The sequence below is a fragment of the Austrofundulus limnaeus genome, unplaced genomic scaffold, assembly GCF_001266775.1.
Source record: "Austrofundulus limnaeus strain Quisiro unplaced genomic scaffold, Austrofundulus_limnaeus-1.0 Scaffold336, whole genome shotgun sequence".
Lineage (NCBI taxonomy): Eukaryota > Metazoa > Chordata > Actinopteri > Cyprinodontiformes > Rivulidae > Austrofundulus > Austrofundulus limnaeus.
The window spans coordinates 207,588-228,083 of NW_013952738.1; the positions used below are offsets into that span (position 1 = coordinate 207,588).

The 20,496-nt window shown below is 40.9% G+C and overlaps 1 protein-coding gene across 4 annotated transcripts in view; it reads left to right on the plus strand.

Moving 5' to 3' along the window:
- The window catches only part of tjp2a (tight junction protein 2a (zona occludens 2)), a 40,662-nt gene that overhangs the window by 10,435 nt on the left and 9,731 nt on the right, over positions 1-20,496 (plus strand). For 2 of the 4 annotated variants that reach the window (XM_014022585.1, XM_014022588.1), the window contains 11 exons: positions 8,121-8,174; positions 10,753-10,877; positions 10,954-11,056; positions 11,152-11,824; positions 13,178-13,281; positions 13,366-13,519; positions 14,269-14,380; positions 18,439-18,569; positions 18,647-18,728; positions 18,810-18,960; positions 19,928-20,036. In XM_014022585.1, coding sequence (XP_013878039.1) covers positions 8,121-8,174; positions 10,753-10,877; positions 10,954-11,056; positions 11,152-11,824; positions 13,178-13,281; positions 13,366-13,519; positions 14,269-14,380; positions 18,439-18,569; positions 18,647-18,728; positions 18,810-18,960; positions 19,928-20,036 — 1,798 coding nt within the window. Of the gene's footprint in view, positions 1-4,524; positions 4,800-8,120; positions 8,175-10,752; positions 10,878-10,953; positions 11,057-11,151; positions 11,825-13,177; positions 13,282-13,365; positions 13,520-14,268; positions 14,381-18,438; positions 18,570-18,646; positions 18,729-18,809; positions 18,961-19,927; positions 20,037-20,496 lie in introns of those variants that run through there. The other 2 variants (XM_014022584.1, XM_014022586.1) reach the window with 2 other exon arrangements.

Genomic DNA, 20,496 nt, shown 5'->3' on the forward strand with positions numbered 1-20,496 from the left:
AGCAAGGCTGTAGCTAAGAGCTAAACAAAGCAAGGCTGTAGCTAAGAGCTAAACAAAGCAAGGCTGTAGCTAAGAGCTAAACAAAGCAAGGCTGTAGCTAAGAGCTAAACAAAGCAAGGCTGTAGCTAAGAGCTAAACAAAGCAAGGCTGTAGCTAAGAGCTAAACAAAGCAAGGCTGTAGCTAAGAGCTAAACAAAGCAAGGCTGTAGCTAAGAGCTAAACAAAGCAAGGCTGTAGCTAAGAGCTAAACAAAGCAAGGCTGTAGCTAAGAGCTAAACAAAGCAAGGCTGTAGCTAGGAGCTAAACAAAGCAAGGCTGTAGCTAGGAGCTAAACAAAGCAAGGCTGTAGCTAGGAGCTAAACAAAGCAAGGCTGTAGCTAGGAGCTAAAAGAAACCAAATAAATAAAAGCAAAACTGTAGTAAAATGCTCATTGTAGCAAAACAAAGCTAAAAACTACAATTTGTAAGTTACTCAAGTCACTAAATGATAAACAGCAAAATTAACACAGTTAAATGCATAAACTGTCACATAGCTGTTAGCTTAACACAGATAAGGTGTTAGCTTTTTCGTAAGTAGCTGCTATATAGTGTGTGTGTGTGTGTGTGTGTGTCTGTCTCCAACCTGCAGAATTCCAAACTGCACTACCTCTGACTGCTTTCTACAGCAGGTATGATACTGACTGCTCATACCCACTCCACAGAACCCTGTTTAAACCTAAACTGTGTCTTTAAAGTGGGAAAGAAGGACTGATCAGTAGAACTGAGGAYGAGGATGTTGCTAACAGCTAACAGCTAAGCTAACAATCTTGAGAACCTGAGTGTAAGTAAAATATTTTACGAGCCGCTGTCTGTCTGACGTGGAGAAACTTGAAATTAGCCGACGAGTTCTGAGGTAATCGTCTTAATGGAACCATCACTCCGTCCACCTGCCAGGACAGAACAGCTCAGCCGAGCCCGCGGGTCGTCCTCCAGAACCTGTCTGTCTCAGACATGAGCACTAACAGACGGTCCGCTTCACGTTTATCATCGAGTGGGTTCCTGTCTGTCGAGCAACAAAAACGCCACGTCAGCAGGTTTGCTGAGGTTTCTGTGACCCGAACCGGATCTTTATTTAGAGGACTGACCGGTCCGGATCCATCAGCAGAATCAGAACATTTTTATCCTCAGAACTGAACACATCATGAAGCTTTTAACCCTTAAAATAACGACACATTTATCTTAACAGTCAGACATTAAAACAATAAGATGTTTTTATTTTATTGCTACAAACATTAAACTCAAAACTTCAGAACCTTCGGCTGTTTTACTGACAACCGTCATCGATGAGAGGTCACAGAAATTAGCTACAAACAAAAATAAATTATGTAAAAACACAGAGCGCTGAAATATGAAGGAGAAAAATGTTATCTGAAAGCTAAAGAGCTAACTAAACATAGCAAAAATAATGGCAAAAAATGTAGCTAAAACCCAGTAGTTACCAAAATGCTACCTAAGAAGCCAAATATCTCAGAAGGCTAGGTAAAGGTAGGAAAAGGCTAGTCAACAACAGCAAAAAGCTAGCTTAAAGTAAAAACAAGAAAAATGCTGAGGTCCTAACAAGCTACCTAAAGGTATCAAGAGTTTAAAGCCAAAAGTATCAAAATTTGGGGTAAACGTAGCAAAATGCTAACTAAACCTCAAAGGTACCAAACTGCTAGATAATAGTAGCAAAAGGCTAGCTTAGATCTAAAAGCAGGAACAGGATTTAGAAAAGTTATAATAGCAAAATGCTACTCTAAAGCTAAAAGTAGCCACGGCTAGCTGAAGTTAGCAAAGTAGAAGTTTAGCTAAAAGTAGCGTCTGTAGGAAAAAGCCAAAGGCCCTGAAAGGCTAAGACTAGCAAAATGTAAAGTGCAAGCTAACGGCTAAATTTTGCAAAATATAAATAAATAAATAAATAAATAACTAGCTAATGGTAGTATAAAGCCAGAGGTAACAAGCTGCTAGGTAAAGGTGGCAAAATGCTAGCTAATGGATAAAAATAGCCAAAAAACAGCTAAAGGTGGCTAAAAGACAGCTGTAACAATGGGTAGCTAAATATCCATCTTAGCAAAATGCTAGTTTAAAGCTAAAGGTAGCAAAAATGGTAAACAAAAATAGCAAAAGGCTAGACAATTTAAAAGCAGCTAAAGGTTAGATGAACTTGGTAAAAGCTAAATGTTGCTAAATGTAGCTAAAACCAAACAGCAGCTGAAGCAGGTTTTAAAGATAACAGTGCTTTATTTTAACAAGGAAAATATTTGTAATAAAAAGTTGAATATTTAAAAATATATAAAAGTAAGAAAAACTAAAAGTTTTGGTCTCCTGAATGAGCCGAACCTTTATTTTGTAATCTGACCAAGTGTGGAGAATCAGCTGTTAGACACCACAGTGTGAACGCTGACTCAGCAGCAGGATCAGGTAAACCAGCAGCTGGTGGTTCTGCTGGATGTGGGTTTGGTGGATCAGTTCTTCTGAGAGTCAGGCTCAGAACCGGTCCTCGGTCTTTAGAGGATTCAAACACAGCTGAAAACATGACGTGTTTCAGCTAAAAACACTTTGTTTCTCCTGTTTGGATTTAAAAGTTTCAGTGACTCAGCGTTTCCCAGGCTGCCGCTGCTCTGGCCCCGCCCCCCTCTCAGGTCGATGATTAACCTCAGAGACGCGTCGGGTCCAGAGAGCTCCATTGTTCTGACGACCCGGTCTCACAGATGGTTCGGGTCAGGAATGTTCAGAACCAGTAGCCTGAATTTTAGGTTTTACCACATCCAGCCCGGCTGCTCTGGAGCTCAGAAAACTTCAGCTGTTTTAGAGTTTTTTGTTTTTCAAAATAAGATGGCTTTGGGTTTTTCATTTATTTGTTTTTATTTTTGTTTTGTTTACAGAACGACTCATTAGTTCCACTTTGTGATGTTTTCCAGTCATTTTGTTTAAAACAAAAAAGCAGACCAATAGCTGAAAGCTAACAAAAAGCAGAACTTTAGCTAAACACTGAAAGTATATTTAAAAAACTAGCTAAAATGAGCAGAACAATAGTTAAAAGCTAAAGGGTGCAAAACTACGTTCAAAAAGAAAATCTGTAGCTTAAAGCTAACAAGAAGCAGAGCACTAGGTAAAAGGAGCTGAACACTAGCTAAAAGGAGCAAAATGCTAATAGGAGCGTAATGATCGCTAAAAGGTAAAAAGGGCTAAACTAATAAAAAAACCCTAAATATTAGCTAAAATGAGCCGAACACTAGCTAAAAAGAGTAAAAGGTGCAATACTAAAAGTTAAAAAGGAAAAACGATAGTTTAAAGCTAACAAGAGGCAAAACACTAGTTTAAACAAGCAGAGCACTAGCTAATAGCTAGAAGGACCTGAACACTAGCTAATAGCTAAAATTAGCAAAATGCTAGCCAGCAGGAGCAACACAGTAGCTAAGATGCTAAAGGAACAAAACGGTACAAAATATAAGCAACATTCCAGCTAACAAAACAAAACGCTAGCTAACGAGTAAATCACTTACTAAATATGCACAAACAGCAGTGGCTAAAAGTGGAAAAAAAACACCAGCTAACAGGTACAAAACAGCTCAAATCTAAAAGGATAAAAGTACTAGCTAAAATTAGTAAAAGTAGCTAAGAGCTTAATGTCAGAACAGTATCTAGAAGCTACAAGGACAAAAAAATGGTAGCTAAATAGTATAAAAATAGCAAAAAAAAGTCAGAACACACCTGCTGAATGTTTTGGTTTATGAACAGAAGAAGCACCAAGTTTGCTGAAGTAAAAATTGTACTTAAGTGCAAACGCTGACTCAGCATTAAAAGCTCAAATGAACAGCATTTCTGGCTGTTTTGTAAACGTCTGATAAAAACAGTACATGTAATAAAGTAGTTTATATATTTATATTTAGCTGTGCATTAAAAATATATTTATTGTTTTTATCAATAAAATATGAGGGAAAAGTCCCATTAATGTTTCCTGTCAGTAAACAAGCTTGTATGTTTGTGTTTGAATGCTTTATATGAAATAGTTAAAATATGAAATTTATGGAAAGTTAAAAAAAAAACCTCTATAAATAAAACTTTTGAATATAAAAGTCAAAAATGACGTTTCTRAAAGGGTAAATCTTTTGGATAATTATTTTTAAAACTTGTGTTATTTTTACATTTAAAGTTGGTTCATGTTGTCGGTGAAATAAACTCGTTTATTCGCCTAAAAGCAGAAAATAAAAGSTTGTTGTTGTTGTTGGGTCTGAGGAGCCTCACAGCAGGCTGCTGGAAAATCGATGGGAGTTCTGGACGGATCCATTTCCGCGGAGGGGGGGATAAAGTCAGTGAGTTCTCTGTAAATATTCTTACTTTAATATTTACTGAGCTGTAAACTGTATATATGGAGGTTTTAGTGTTTTAAACTGGTTTTAGATTAAGTTACAAAGCGGTGCTGTTTAAAGTTTTCTTGTGTTTTCCACGGGTGGTGTAACGGTCACCCCCGCGCTCTGTTTCGGTTTGGTACAGTCCGGATGGAGCTGGGAGCACTGGACGCTGCTGCCCTCCCGGATGTTTAATGTTTAACGTCTTTTAGAGGAGCACAAGTCGGCACTAAAAGTGAACCCGGGACGCGCTGAACGCTTTTTAATTAAAACCGTGTTGTTCAAGTTTTAGTTGACGCTCGTCCGGAAGAAACCGGTCCCGGTCCGTGTAGAGATCCGGTGCCAGTCCGGGACGGTTCAAAGTGCGTGATGCCAGTGAACGGAGGGGGCCTGCTCTCCCTGAGCAGATATCCAACTCAGTATTTAACCGTAAGTACCGTTAAATTAATCTAAAACCACCGGGGATGTACGGAGCTCGACACCTAAAGGGTCTGTGTCAGTGATGTGGCGGGAATGATTTAAAGTTTTTAATGTTTTGGAGGAGATTTTGCGGACGGTCTCGGGGCGTTTCCATGAATCCCGGCTGAAGCCTGTTGCATCCCACCGCACCTGCTGCCACCTGATTCCGGCAACAAAAACGGCTTTTTTTCTCCCTAAAAACTTAGTCCCAGTTTTTCTGTTGAGAAAAATTATTAACCGTGTGTTCACTCTGTTTTTAAAAAGGCTGTAATCTGATTTTAAGTGATTTAATTTATGAATTATTACACTGGTTTTAAAAACTTTCAAACTTCCATGATGTAATACGGCCGTGTCACCAGGAGGGGGCAGACTTGCACAACATTTACTCTCAGGTCAACAGGAAACAAATGTTGATAAGTTGGTTTTATCATGAAATAAACTATCAGAAAGGTCATTATGATAAAGGTTTTATAAAAATACTGATTTTATCTTTTAAATGGGAAAAGTTGCTTATTTTATTAAGATGAATTATTGAAGATAATCAGTTTTTTTATCCACAATTGGCTGATGGAGCTGAGAATTATTGATATTTATTTTCTTTGAGCTTGTTTTAATGTTGTGTCCTAGTCATAGTCCTTTGTTTCTGCAGGATTTGAACTGTAGCTGTGATTTTTGAAAATGTTATTTTCATTAGTTGTGTGACGGCTTATAAAAATCCATTTTTCTTTGTTTTTCGGCGGTTTTTGTACCAGCTCAACAATTTATTCAGCTCCTCCGGGACATCTTGACCTTTTTAGTATTTTAGCATTTATACTTGTTGAGATGTTTAGCTTTTTCTTTTAACTATTTAGCTAATTTCAGCTTCCTTTAATTTTTTATTGTTAATTTTAACTGTTCTCGGCATTTTTTCAGCGATGTTTCAACTTCTTTCTGCTAAATCTGCTTTGATGTGATTCTTACTGTTAATTTAAGCTTTTTCTGCTATTTTCATCTTCTTTCTGCTTTTATTGTTTCTGACACTTCAGCTGCTCCTCGGCTGTGTTTTCATAAATTCATGTTTTGTTGGACTTTTCAGCTTTTTGCTGCTTAATTTAGCAAACATGCTCCTTCACTGTTTATTTGCTCATTTTCAGCTTTTTTTAAACAACTTTTCAAGCTCTTTTCCTCCAATTTAGGCTGTTTATCATTTTCTGCTTGTTTTGTCTAAATTTCAGTTTTATTATTTTTTAATATTTTTTTTTAATTCATCTTTATGTTTCTTGCAGTTTCTTTCTGGTAGTTTAAACTATATCTGATTTTAAGCTATATATATATTTAAAATATTTACTGTTTTCTGCTAACTTCAGCTGAATTTCTGCTCTGTTTGGCTTTTTTGACACATTTTAGCTTTTTTCTGATTGTTTTCCTTTCAGCTAAATTCGGCTGCTCTAATTTAACTCACATCAACAGTTGTGCTATAAAACCTTTTCAGCTCCTTCAGCAGATATCAGCTAAAATCTTTCAGCGTAAAGACTCACAACATGGTTTCACTTGTTGTTGTGAGTTGTTAGACGTTTGTCACTTTTTGTTGTGAGTTGTTAGAGGTCAGTTTTTGTTGTGAGTTGTAAGAAGTTTGTCAGTTTTTGTCGTACAGTTTGAATCTTTTCTCGGCCTGCGTTCTGAAATTCTTTGAATCTTTTCTCTGATATGAAAACATGAAGGATTTCAGATTCCTGAGGTTTTGCTGATAAACTTGTTGACATGAAGCWGTTTCAGCTCAGAGGGAGTTTCCTGTTGTCTTCAGTCCTGTTGTTTGTTTGACAGGCGATCATGTAAACAAAAACATGTTAATCTCTCTGATCTCAGTTCTAGCCTTTATTTTAATCCACTTCCTGTCTTTTTTAATCAGTCAATTTTGAGTCACATCCTCAGRTTAGGATCTGTTTTCCTCTCCTCCTCGTTTGTGTAGCGGTTTGTGTGTGGTTGCGTAACGCTGCTCGCTCAGGACACTGGTCCGGGGGGCGAGCCTCGGAGCGTCTCTGAGGAGACGGAGAGCGCCGCTCCGTCTTCATTTGAAGCGAGGTTAAACATTAAAATATCTTCAGCTTATTTATGTGACCTTAATCTGAGCAGATTAAGATTACAGCAACATGTAAAAGATGAGCAGTTTTAAGCATTGTCTGTTAGCAAAATATCTCCTCATCCAAYGTGTGGATCAGGGTGAAACTCTCAGGAAGTAACCGCTGACTGAACCCCATCAGCTGATTAACGTTTGGAGTMCTTCCTGTTCAAARTGGCCGCCGCAGCTAAATGATGTTGGCGAACACCTGAATGTCGACATCTCAGTCAGTTTTAGAGATATTCACCTCAGATTTGGGTTGGTAGTAGTTGAGACTGAGCCGCAACATGTATTCTGAGAGCCGACTGATCAAGTGAGTCTGTTAGCAAAATATCTCACAAACCGTTGGATGAGCTTCAGAAACGACCTGATCCAAGATGGCCGCCGCAGCTAGCTGCCCTCAGTGGTTGTAAATGTGTTTATTTTTACAGCTGTTGAGCTGAAGGTGTGTGTGGTACCCGCTGTGAGTTTCAGATCTGGGGTGAAATATCGTGCGTGATGGTTTTGTTCAGACAGTCCTGTGGGCTCCTGGGGGTCCACCTCTGGTTCTTCTGCAGGTCTAAGGATCATGAAACTGGGTCAAACCCAAACCTCTAAAATTAGCTCTCAGATTTTAGGACCTGCTCTCAGAAAAGTTGAGACAGAAACCGTTGGGAGGTTTGTTGTGCAGACGGTGGGATTTGTGCAGAATGTAGGCCAGCAGAACCCCTCTGACGTCAGTCAGGCGGGCAGATGAGGGGGAGAGCTGCAGCCGCAGCTGCTGCAGCTGTGGTCATGGAGGAGGCTGCGGCGCACGGCGCTCCGTCACAGCACCGCCGCCGGTGAGCGACGCGCTCCTGGGAAGCTCCGGACCATGAAGACCGTCCTCAGCCTCCACAGGAAGTGGGCCCACGCCGTCAAGACCATCCGCATCCTGCAGGGACTCGTGAGTCCGGTCCCGGCAGCTGAAACGGGATTAGAAACTAAATGGAGACGATTGCGAGCAGAGCTGTGAAGTTTTCAGTGTTTTGGTGTCAAACTTTAGTTGTTTGTGTGAAGGTGTTCATCTCTGAAATGTCTCTCAGGTCCTGGTTGTGTAACGACAGCCAATGAACTTGGCTTTGTTGTTACGTCACATAATACATTATTAATCTGTGGAGTGTAAAACCAGCAGGACGTCATAATCTTTGCTTTCTTTCTTTTTGTGTCCACAGAAYCCGGTCATGGAGGAGACGGTGTGGGAGCAGTACACAGTGACCCTTCACAGAGTGAGTCTCAGACACRTCTTCACTTGATTCACACAAACAAAACCTCTTTTATGACTCGTTAGAGATGTTTGAGACTCTACAGACACATAAACAGGTTTTTATTTTACACAAAATAAAACTTTAACAGCAGGAACGCTCAATGCTTTAAAGCAGAAAAACAAGAAAATACAAAAAAACTAGAAACACTGCATTTCCTGTGAAAATACCAGTGTGAATGCTTCTTGCTGAAAACTTAAGCTGAAAGCTGCTGAAATTGACCTGAAAATATTTAATAAAAAGTGTTAATGAGAGTTCAATTTGAAAAACTTAATGAAGCAAAAAAAAAGTTGCAGAAAAACAGTAAAAAGGAGCTAAAATAAAGTTGAAAAAGCAGAAAAAGCTAGAAGCTAAAATAGCTGAATATAGCAGAAAACATCCGTAAAAGCATAAAAAGCACAAATTAACAGAAAAAAGCACAAAAAGTAGAAAAAAATCAGCAGCATTTTAGCTGAAATAGCAGAAAAAGCTAATTTTTGCATAAAAASTTGCTAAAATTTGCACAAAATGGAAAAAGAGCACAACCAGAACAAAAGGTGTAAGGTGCTGTAAAGATTATGAAACATTTTTAAAGACTTTTAAGGATGTTGAAAACTCCTGAAGATCTGTCCACAGACTGAGGGACACTCTGACATGAAGACACACCTGAGCAGAACCCAACAGAGTGGGACCAAACACTGGAGGCGGGGCTTAAGCTCCTCTCAGGACCTGTGGAGGAGGTGTGTGGACCTCCTGATGAAGCTGCTCAGATCTGACTCTGAAACAAGACCTTTGATAAGAAGTCTGGCCCACCTGGACCTGGTCCGATGGTTCAGGACTAAAGCTGGGTTCCAGCTGTTCTTCYGAGTCCAAAATATCAACCTGACTGGGCGCTGAAGTTGTAATTTTAAGTCTGTGCTTCTGGGACCGTACCTGAGCACGCATGACGTCATCATTTCAACATGGCTGACGTCATCATTTCAACATGGCTGACGTCATCATTTCAGCATGGCTGACGTCATCATTTCAGCATGGCGGCTGATGTCGTCATTTCAACATGGCGGCTGATGTCGTCATTTCCCAGCATGGCTGATGATGTCGTCATTTCCCAGCATGGCGGATGATGTCGTCATTTCTCAGCATGGCGGATGATGTCGTCATTTCCCAACATGGCTGATGACGTCGTCATTTCAACATGGCTGCTGCAGAGTGAAACTCTTTATTTTTAGTTTTTAGCAGCTCTGATCCTCCAGCAGCTGACCAGTGGAGCTGAGCTAATCTCTCTGAGCTCATTGTCCCGTGCTGCCAGTCTGAGCCAGAAAAGCAAATTTAGAGCAAAAAGGTCGTGTGCTGCAGGGCAGGTGACCTCTGCGCCCCCCACCCCCCGCCCCCTGCAGCCAGCTGTCGCACTCTGCTCCACGTCCACCTCTCATCCTCTGGTCTCACTTTTAGTGACGTGTTGTTTCTGTTGGCCCAGAAACAAACGGCTGGAAAGGTTTCCTTTTTTATGATAAATAAAACTAAATTATTAGTTTTTTAGCTACAATTAACTAATAAAGTTGCTCCGTTTGAGCAACACGACCAATTTCTGTAAACCTGTGAAGGAAAAAAGATGAGTTTCTACTCAAGGATTAAATATTTTCCAGCTTCTGATGAGGAGTTTTGTAGGAAAACAGAGAATTTGTCACATTAGCTACGTTTACATGGACGTAAGTAATCAGATTAAACAGCCATTCAGAATAAAAATGCRTCATGTAAACACCCCGTTTGGATTATTCTGACCTGATTCGGCTCGATCCGAATGAGGTTGTAATCAGAATAAGAGAGGTGGTTTATGCTGATTGATAATCCGAACAGCATGCATGTAAACACTTAATCTGATCATTTTATTCTGATTGTGGAAAACTGACCTGACTGCACATGTCTGCTGACTTTCATCCACTGGTTTCCAGCAGACAGAACTTTTCCTCCAGTTTTCTCATTCAATAAAGAAGGAAGACACACAGCCTGCGCCGCTTCGCAAAAAAAAAAAAAAATCTGTGCGTTTCCTGCAGCTGCAGTAACGTCTCCACCGTTATTAAAACCTGTCTCAGGTCCGTTCTGAGCTCAGAAGCTGGTTGTTTATGTTGTGTTTTTTTTTTTAAGGGAAGTTAACAACTGCACACGTCAGTGCTTCTATTCTGAATAAAAGCCTGGTGCAGCATGTAAACACTCATGATCGGATTGTGTCCATGTAAACGATACGTTTGGATTATTTAATCTGAATACATTTCAATCCAATCAAAGAATTTTGCACATGTAAACATAGCTATTGTTTGTAAAAAGTCATCACAATAACTCTAAGGTTTAAACCATTAGTTTGTTTGTTTATTTTGAGTTTCTGATTGAAAATCTTTAAAGAAACACACGGTCCGAGGTCCAGAACGAGGCCCCTTGATGATCTCTGTTCGGCCCCGGATGTCCAGCAAGAAAATTCAAACTAAACCTGGGAGAAGTTCAAAATGTCTCCAGATTTGTTTTAGTTTTCTTCTTACTCAGATGTTTTTGTCTTTTTTGTCACCAGGATCCAAAGATGGGTTTCGGTATCGCGGTCTCCGGAGGACGGGACAACCCGAACGAGGAAACGGGCGAGACGTCCATCATGGTGTCCGACGTCCTGCAGGGAGGACCTGCAGACGGCTTGTTGTTGTGTGTATCTTTTTTATTTATTATCATCTGGTTATAATGAAGCCGGTCCTGCTGAGTCTCATCTGGTCTGTTTCAGTGAGAAGGACCGGGTGGTCCAGGTGAATGCCGTCGCCATGGAGGGGGCTCAGCACTCCTTTGCCGTTCAAACCCTCAGGAAGTGYGGGAAAGTGGCCAAAATTGTTAGTTTTATTTTGTGTTTTGTTACGTTAAAAGCTCAAATAACTGCAGAGTGTTGTTTAAGTTGATCCGGTCCTCTTGACGTCTCTTTTCTCAGACCGTCAAACGTCCCCGGAAGGTTCCGGTGAACCTGATGAACCGTCCTCCGTCCCCTGACGACCGGGTTTTCAACAACGACTACAACGATGACTACAACTATGACCGCCGCAGCGTCGGGGCGCGGGACTACAGCCCGGAGCAGCGAGGCGGCTACCCGGACTCCGGGTACCAAACCCGTGACTACGACCGCGGCCGGATCACAGACCGGGACCTGAACCCGAACCGCAACTACAAGCGAGACGGGAGCCGAGGACGCACCCTGGACCGGGAGCCCAGCCCCGACCGCCGCTACAAGAGCGACAACCGTCTGGACCGCGACTACAGCCCCGAGCGGCGGTACCAGGACTACAGCCCGGACCGCCGCTACCGCAGCGAGCGGGCCCTGGACCGGGGCCCCAGCCCGGACCGCCGCTTCCGCAGCGAGCGGACGCTGGACCGTGACCACAGCCCCGACCAGCGCTACGGGCGCGATGGCTACAACCCCGGCTGGGGGCGGGACCAAGACCCGAGGAAGTTCGACGAGCCGGCGAGGCGGAGCGGGAGCCGGGACCGACTGGACCGCTCGCCGTCGCCTCCGCCTGCGCCCATCCCTCTGCCCCGCCCCCCCAGAGACCTGGAGCCGCTGGAGAAACCTGTGAACGTGCTGCTGCTGAAGAACCATCCCAAYGAAGGTGAGCTTCAGTATTTATTCCTAAAACTCTTTATCAGCTGTAAAAAGGCTCATTTTGGTCCAGATGTGGAGCAGAAAATAATGTGCGTGACCAAGAGTACCGATTCAAAGACAAACRCCGCTCGCTGGAGAAAAACTTTCAGCGAGATCTTGATTAAAGGTCGTTTAGCTGTGGCAGCTATCTTGAATACTTCGTTAACAGACATTTGGGTGACAGGAAGTATCTCAATGTAAGTGGTGGGCATAGTTCCACTCATCCACTAACAGTGGAACTAGCATCTCCTTTAGCGTATTAGCTTTTCTGCTAACTTCAAAAACTGTTAGCGGAACTATTAGCTTCCACTAAATTAGGTTCTGCTAATTTTAGGTCAAAAACAGTAAAACAATTATGTTTATCCAGAATTAAATAAAATTTATCTCCTCTTACAATCAGTGCTGGACGTGTCGGGCACCGTGTGTGTGTTAGCTTGTAGCATCTTTAGCAGCTAAACTTCAAACTAAAAGCATCAAAAATTAATAAAATAACATTTAACAATATTTAACTGATAGAAAAAAACTTACTATGAATCTAACTTCAAATGGTATTTATAACAATATAGACTCAGTCAAAGAAATGCTTTTATTCTGAAAGAGTTATCACAGGTTAGACAGAGCTATAACTCTGGTTTAGATTAGTTTTTTTGCCATAGATGATCCCGCCCACGTTAAATTTAAATCAATAGAAAATGAACAGGTGTGACCTTGTAGCGGTTAACGTTAGCTTCCACTAATATTTTGTTAGATTAGCGGTTAGTGTTTGCTTTAATCTTTTTATTTGTTTAGTGGTTAGCGTTAGCTTCCACAAATGTTTTATCCAATTAGTGGTTAGCTTCCACTTATCTATTTGATTAGCTGTTAGCGTTAGCCTCGACTAATCTTATGCATGTTTAACAGTTAGCGTTAGCTTTCACTAATCTTTTATTTGTTTAGCGGTTAGCATTAGCTTCTACTTATCTTTTATCTGATTAGTGGTTAGCGTTAGCTTCCACTCATCTTTTATATGTTTATTGGTTAGCGTTAGCTTCTACTAATCATTTCGTCTGTTTAGTGGTTAGCATTAGCTTCTACTAATCTTTTTATATGTTTAATAGTTAGCATTAGCTTCCACTAATCTTTTATGTTTATTGGTTAGCATTAGCTTCCACTAATCTTTTATCTGGTTAGCGTTAGCGCAGCTAAGCTTGTTGCTTAGTGATTAGTGGTTAATGAAGACCGTTACTTGTGTTCAACACTGTTTGTTGCATTAAAATAATTTTTGTCACATCTTTATGAACTGAGGAAATATGTGTAAAAATGTTATTTATTTTTTCCCCAGAGTACGGTCTTCGTCTGGGCAGCCAGCTCTTCATCAAAGAGATGACCAGCACYGGACTCGCCGGTCGTGACGGCAACCTGCAGGAAGGAGACATCATCCTGAAGGTATCGACAGTGAACTTGATGAAATCAAAATTTTACTTTTTGAAAACTGCGTAGAAAATCACTCCAAATCGGTCGCTCTTCCAGATCAACGGCACCGTGACGGAGAACCTGTCCCTGAGCGACGCCGGGAAGCTGATCGAGAAGTCCCGCGGGCGGCTGGCGCTGGTGGTGCAGAGGGACCGGCGCCAGGTCCTGATCCGGATCCCGCCGATGGTCGACAGCGACTCGGAGTTCGATGGTGAGAGACCCTTGAAACCTAAAAGCGGCAGGAGCTTCCCGGTGTGAATGCACGCGTGGCGAGAGCTCGTCGTCTTCATCACCATCATCTTCATCGCCACATAGAAACCCCCCCCCACCCCTCCACACTGCATGTGAACTTCCTGTTTGATCGGCCAGTAAAACGTTGTTGCCAATCATTAATGTTGCTGTAACCTGTTTTTATCTCCGCTCATTAAATAAAGCTTTTACTCTCATCACTTTTAAGTGGTATTTAAATATTATTTCACGGATCCTCCGCTGTGTAACCTCAGTCCATCAACATCCTGTCGCTCCTTTATACCTGGTTTCTGTGTCACATGACCTGACGGAGAGCTGGGATTGGTCAGGTCCGGTTTGTGTTTGCAGGGAGGGAGAACAGCCCTAAGACCTGTGACCCACTTTGTGTGTGTGTGTGTGTGCGTGTGTGTGTGTGTGTCGTCATGTGTGAAAGTGTTCATTCGCCAGCAGCAGGGTGATCTAATCCCCGATCATAATCCTGCTGCCGAACACGGCGGCGTCTCGTTACGTTCAGGTTCTCACCGCTGCAGCCGTGTGTTTTGTAAAAACAGAACGATTTCTGCAGAACCTGAAGAGGCTCAGAGCTGCATCGTTTTAAAGACACGCTCATTTCCAGGAGCAGTTTGCCCATTTTCTTGCTTTTCAGACGTAAAAAAAGAAAAAAGACTGCAGCATCTAGACAATTTTCATTTTGTCTGTCGTGTTTTACAGATATCTCTGAGATCGAGTCGTACCGCTCTTATTCCCCACAGGATGACAGACGGGTTCACCACTCCGACCTCTCGTCCCACTCGTCCAACGAGAGGATTCGAGACAAACCCAGGTACACAGCCGCTGAAACCCCGTCCAGGTCAAYGTGTCCCCTGAAGCAGCAGCTTTAAAACCATAAATAATTTAGCTTCAGATCCACGATGAAATAATAAAATAGCAGTTAGAGCAGAGGTTTCTCACTTAAACTCCTTTTTATAAAGCTAAAAGATGTTATTTTTATAAACCAGGTGAGTCAGGATTCAGTTTCATACTTCTTTTTAGGCAGAGGTTTATAAAGTACCCGACAAAAAGCAAAAGTAAACTTCAACAGAAAATGACTTTGGTAAAAATACATAGATGAGAAAAGTAAAACACTATGAAAAAAATGGTTGAATTTATCACTAAACCAGGGGTCTGCAGCCTTTACAGTCAAAAGAGCCATGCCTGCTCCTCGGCTCACTGATAAAATGAGTCCAGAGCCACGAAACAAGCTACAGCTGTGATTATCAACTGCTGGTCCGCGGGCCTTTTCAAGGTCTTTTCGGGAACCTTTACGGCCAATGGAGGTGCCATTATAAAACTGAAAAATATATTGTGAATTTTATTATTTTTGCACATCAGGACAAATGAAAAGACCATATTCATGTACACAAGAAAAGTACTTTATATAGTTTTATACCGAATTACATAAAAACTAGTACAACTGAACTGTTTAAGTATGTTTTTTTTCCTAATTCTTATGTAGTCTTCAAATATTTTAAAAGAAATTCTGGTGGATTTGAGAGAAAGTTRGATTATTTAAGTAACGAGCTAACATGTTTTACTCTTAGTAGTGATCACATATTTACATACAATTTTTAATTTCTGTTGTGGATATAAAAAACAAAAAAATTATTTAGTTGAATTAACACTTGTAGTTTATATGTAACAACAACATTACTGAAAGGTGATTTGTAAGCTTGATTTCTTATTGCAGAGATTCAGACTCAGATGACAATTCTATTATAGAATGTGAGTATTTCTTGTGAACATAAACTGCAACACCACCTCCAAGCCTATCAGTACGGTCTCTACGATACAATGAATCATTTTCAACTGAAAGAAATGAATTTGGTAYAGCAGGAGTCAGCCATGATTCTGATATARCCATAACATGTGCTTGTGTCTGAGCAAGTATTACTTTGAATTCATCCAGTTTAGGTACAAGACTTCTCATATTKAAATGACAGATTTTAAAGCCTCWAATTTTACCTMGTTGATTTAGCGTCCCTGGATTTTTTTTAGACAGGAAAATCGCTTTTGCTTTCTTACTGATGAAGTGTTCAGACTTGACATAACAGGAGGTTGTCTAACCTTTTCAGGATATAATATAGATCCCTGTGTAGACTGTAATTGAGTTGGGTTTATATAAGATACACCTGTGCACAAACCCAGGTCAAGATAATTAAAAACGTGTATAAAATCCCATAAAATAAAAAAAGTGGACATAAAAACATTTTTATCTGGACCTGGATTAAGTTCAATATTTCCAATGACTAAAAGAATATTAAACAGAAGTCTTAAATGTTGTTTCTGACTGGTTAAAACACAGAAACAACTCATGAGTTCAGACAGGTTCATCTTTGTAACAAGTTAGGTGTTACATTTTAAAGTTTTGAATGTAACAAAAAAAATTAAAATAACAATTTGACAAAATACTTGGTAAAATTACAAATCCTCAAAATCACTTCAGAACTGTAACAAAGTAAATGTACTTAGTTATTATAAACCTGTCTTTACGTTTTCTGTAACCATGCGTTAAATATTTACCTCGATCAGGACATGATGCCGTGACATTTTAGTATTTTACCAAATAATTCTTTTATACAAAAAACAATGTAGACCCCTGCTTCAAACATGCTTATTTTACCTTTTTAGCTTTGGTTTATGCTCAATTTTAGCTTTGAGACATTTATTTGTGTTTTGCCAATATTTTATGTTTTTGTTTATCAAGTTCTCAGCGTTCTCATTTTTTATTTCTAAATGCTGCACCTTTACCTTTTTTGATAATTGGAGCCAAAACCTTTTGRGTTGACGTTCAGCTGAGTTTCCATCCAATGAGAGACACAAGCGTTTAGATTAATTCATTTCCAGCAGATTCCAGCTCCTAAATGTATCTTTTAATCATGCAGTCACAAGCTCCTCCTACTTTTTTAATATTTATTTTGATTGTTCGTTTTTAAGAATTAAAAACCTCCTCGTTCCAGCTGTGTTTAAATGCTGATGATGGTTACTTTGGATGCAGCAGAAACAATTAGGATAATGCAGGATTATGTTGACGAGCGACGCTCAGCCCTCATCATTTAGAATCTGAAACGCCACTTTAATAATAATAATAATAATAATAATAATGAAATGTTTCTCTAATCTTGGATTTCATTAGAGAAGTGCTCGTTGTTAAAACTGTAAATGTTTGAATTTCAAAATACGTGTTAACCTTTATTTCAACACAGAAGTCACATTTATTTAAAACAACTTTCACGTTTTGGGAACAAGAAACCATTTCAACCTACACTGTCCATATTGTTTTATTTTTAAACATAAAAAGCAGATGTTTAAATGGTTTAAAGTGCCTGTGACCTGCCTATCCTTCAAATACAAGAAGTCAAACAAAACATCTTTTTACTAAAATTGGAATAATACACGATTTTACTCATTTTGTCACATAACTATTATATTTTCTTTTGACTTTAATTCAGCCAAAGTGAAACAGGAAGTGACATCCAAGGGGAACTTTTTAAGAAAATAAACTCTGGTCTTTGTTTATTGAAACAATATCTGTTTCATCTCTCTGATAGAAACTCAAAATAATCTGAAGATTCTTCTCCACAGTCTGTGTTGTTAGCCATCGTAGCAACGCTCTGTTCACATGCAGAAATACCCCTTTGACATCACTTCCTGTTTCTTCACATGCGAGTATCTCAACAGCTGTTCATCTCAGCAGCGTGAAATTTGCTTTGCAACATGTTATCAGTGTACTCTTTCCAAAAATGCATTCATGTTTATTACAAAAATTAGATGTCACAGGCACTTTAAAGAAAATGGTAAGTGGACTGAACTTATTTAGCACTTTATCAAGTTTATCAGACTGCAAAGAACTTTACACTAACAGTCATTCACACACATTCACATACTGATGGTGGTAAGCTACATTGTAGCCACAGCTGCCCTGGGGTACATTTACAAGTGGGGCTGCCAGGCAGGTGAAATGTCAGCAACTGAGACAGAACGGGGGATAGAACCGGCAACTCATTGGTTACAGGAAAACTAAAAATAGATGAGCGTTGGTGGTTTGATTCAGGCCAGCCTCCGTTAGCAGGTTAAAGGTCAAAGTTCACGACAGACAAAAACATGGCGTCACAAGTTGGGCTTATAACGTTTCACCTGAATGAACCACAAGAGTTCTAGAACCTTGTTGACATTTGGACTCCTCTGTAGACCAAAGGGTTCTTGAGTCAAACGTAAGTTCATCCACGGACAGCTTGGACCAAACTGGATCCAGCAGAACCAATGAGCCCAAACACAGCAGCTGATCTACAACAGAATGKGTCAAAAAGAGAAATATCAAGGTCCTGCAACGGTCCAACTAGAGTCCATATCTTCAGCCTGACTGAAATGCTGTGCTGGGACCTTCAACCTCAGTGAAATGAAGCTACACTGGAAAGAAGAGCGGGTCAAAACCAGAACTGAGCCATTTCTGCTTCAAAGAGGTTCTACAACAAAAATATCCTGTTTTTATTTAAATTATGACATGGTGGAGACAGGAAGCTGCCCAGATATGGAAATCCCTAAAACTGAAAGGATGGACTCAGATCTGTAGTTTGAGACGATTCTTGCATCAAAATTTGGTCAAATGAACAGATTGTTAAAGAAAAGCTGGAGTTCGACCTTCAACTCTGAAGAACAAAGATGAAGTTGGGTGTCGGCCGTGTTCTGAAGCCATGCAAGTGAATTCTGGGGCCTGGAAGGTGGGAGTAGATTCAGAATCAAAGGGGCCCAAGCAGGGGACCTTGTGGAACTCCTGTGGTTTTATTAAACATGTGATCAGGGTTTCCTGCGTTTTAAATTTACCATTAACCGTGTTCTTACTAGAGAGGACCCGCCTAACAGGTTGGCAAAAATGGGCGCCATGCCGACGCCATTCAGAAGTGCAGATAGAAATGTTGAAGACACGCCCCCTTTGCAAGCAGAGAGGGAGGAGCCTCGATCTGAGACGCCACTAGGTAATCATAAAGTATTGCAGTATTAATAAAGAATAAACTCCAGTGAAGCGCAGTGCGTAAACTTTTTTTTCCTCCAGCTGCACCAGCCGCCGCCCCGAGGGTCCAGGCTCCATCAAAGGTTCCCCTAAAGCCAAGCGCAGAAGACCAGGAAGTATACGGGTCAGTATTTCACTGTCGGTTTATATTCAGAGAGACTAGATGGTTGTTTTTACCCAGTTTTTCTGTGTGTGTGTGATGCAGCCCCAACACGTTGATGGTGTGTTTCAAGAAAGGCGACAGCGTGGGTCTGAGGCTGGCGGGAGGAAACGATGTCGGCATCTTCATCGCTGGCGTCCAGGAGGACAGCGCGGCCGAGCAGGAGGGCCTCCGTACGGGAGATCAGATAATGAAGGTACCCTCTGCTGAACAAACGGGCCTTTTTCCACTGCTAAATGCGGCTCCGCTCGATTCTCATCGGATCGGTTCTACTCGGTGATTTACCACGGTAACTGTGTCCCCGCTCTGTGGGCGGAGTCATCAGTATAAAGGTAGGCAGTAAAAGTGGGTTAGCTGATGCTCATTCAGTGCTACAGCTAACTATCGATATAAAAAGTCTGATATTTGTTCTATAATAAATACTCATACCCTTTAACAGCAAACCATTGCTTATAGATGGTTGTAGATTGGGCCGAGGTGAACTGCGTACCAGAGCGTCTGTGGAGATTGTGTCTCTGTTAACAGTGAACACCAGAGGGCGCAATATAACAGCTTTCTTTGGACCGAAGTTATTGTTGTGTTTCGGTCTGTTTACCTCCGTTGATGTTCACCCCAGTGCCATATCGGAACCGAGTTTCAGTATCCAACCCTAGACAAGATAACAATTTAAAAAACACAATCAGCTAAAAAATCTTTAAAGTCCAAATGTAACGGGAGCAGCTCCTCTCTACTRTAGCCCCTCGACCTGGATGGCGAGGCAGCCGGTACTGGTGTGGAAGAAGCTCAGCCGGTCACTTGTCGAAGGTGACTCTGAACAAAAAGACAACGATTAGCCTAGATTATGGTAAAGAATAATTAATAAATACAATAAATGTAGAGCAGAGGGCCATCTAGCCGCTAACAAGTTAGCACTGGAAACTAGTAATGCACAAAGGACGCATCAGTTCAAGCTTTATACAGAAAAGGTACAATTCCACAAGAGAGACGTGTCCCACAAATGACATTCAATATCTCATTAAATGCATGAAGCAACAAAAGTGGAAAGAATTAAACTGGTGTGGAGTGGGTGGAGCCAAAGAGAACGGAGCCTGTGGAAAAACGCCTCATGAAACCAAACCCAGCGGTTCAGAACTGAAGCAGGAGACTCTTGTGGTCTGTTTCAGGTGAACAATGTGGACTTCAGAGGGATGGTGCGAGAAGAAGCCGTTCTTTACCTCCTGGAGGTCCCTAAAGGAGAGGATGTCACCATTCTGGCTCAGAGCAAACCTGAAGGTATCAAAAAACTTTGATTTAAAGGGAGCCATGATTAGTTGTAACATTAGACTTTATTTGATAAACATATTTTAACTGTAAAATAAAGACTGTAAAAATACTGTAGGCTGTTGAGTTTTTATAATTTTTAAAGTAAAAGTTTAAAAATATATTACACAGACGGGGCCATTTTATTTTCACGCAAAACATTCTGGGTGACGTGGATATGTCCTTGGTGTGAGCGAGCTATATCCACCCTGAAGGTTAATCTTGGACAAATCTGACGATCGGTTCTTTTAAATGAAACCAGAGAGCGTTGACAGAGAGGAGAAGGTAGAAATGACTCAGCCTGTAACTGAAAACATGGATGGAGGACAACAGTTTAGCTTGTTAGTTTGTTGTGCTAGCGCCGAGCTAATACATATAAGGCAATATAGCGTCAGCGCTAAATCTTACAGGCTAAGCTGAGGTTCTTCTTCCT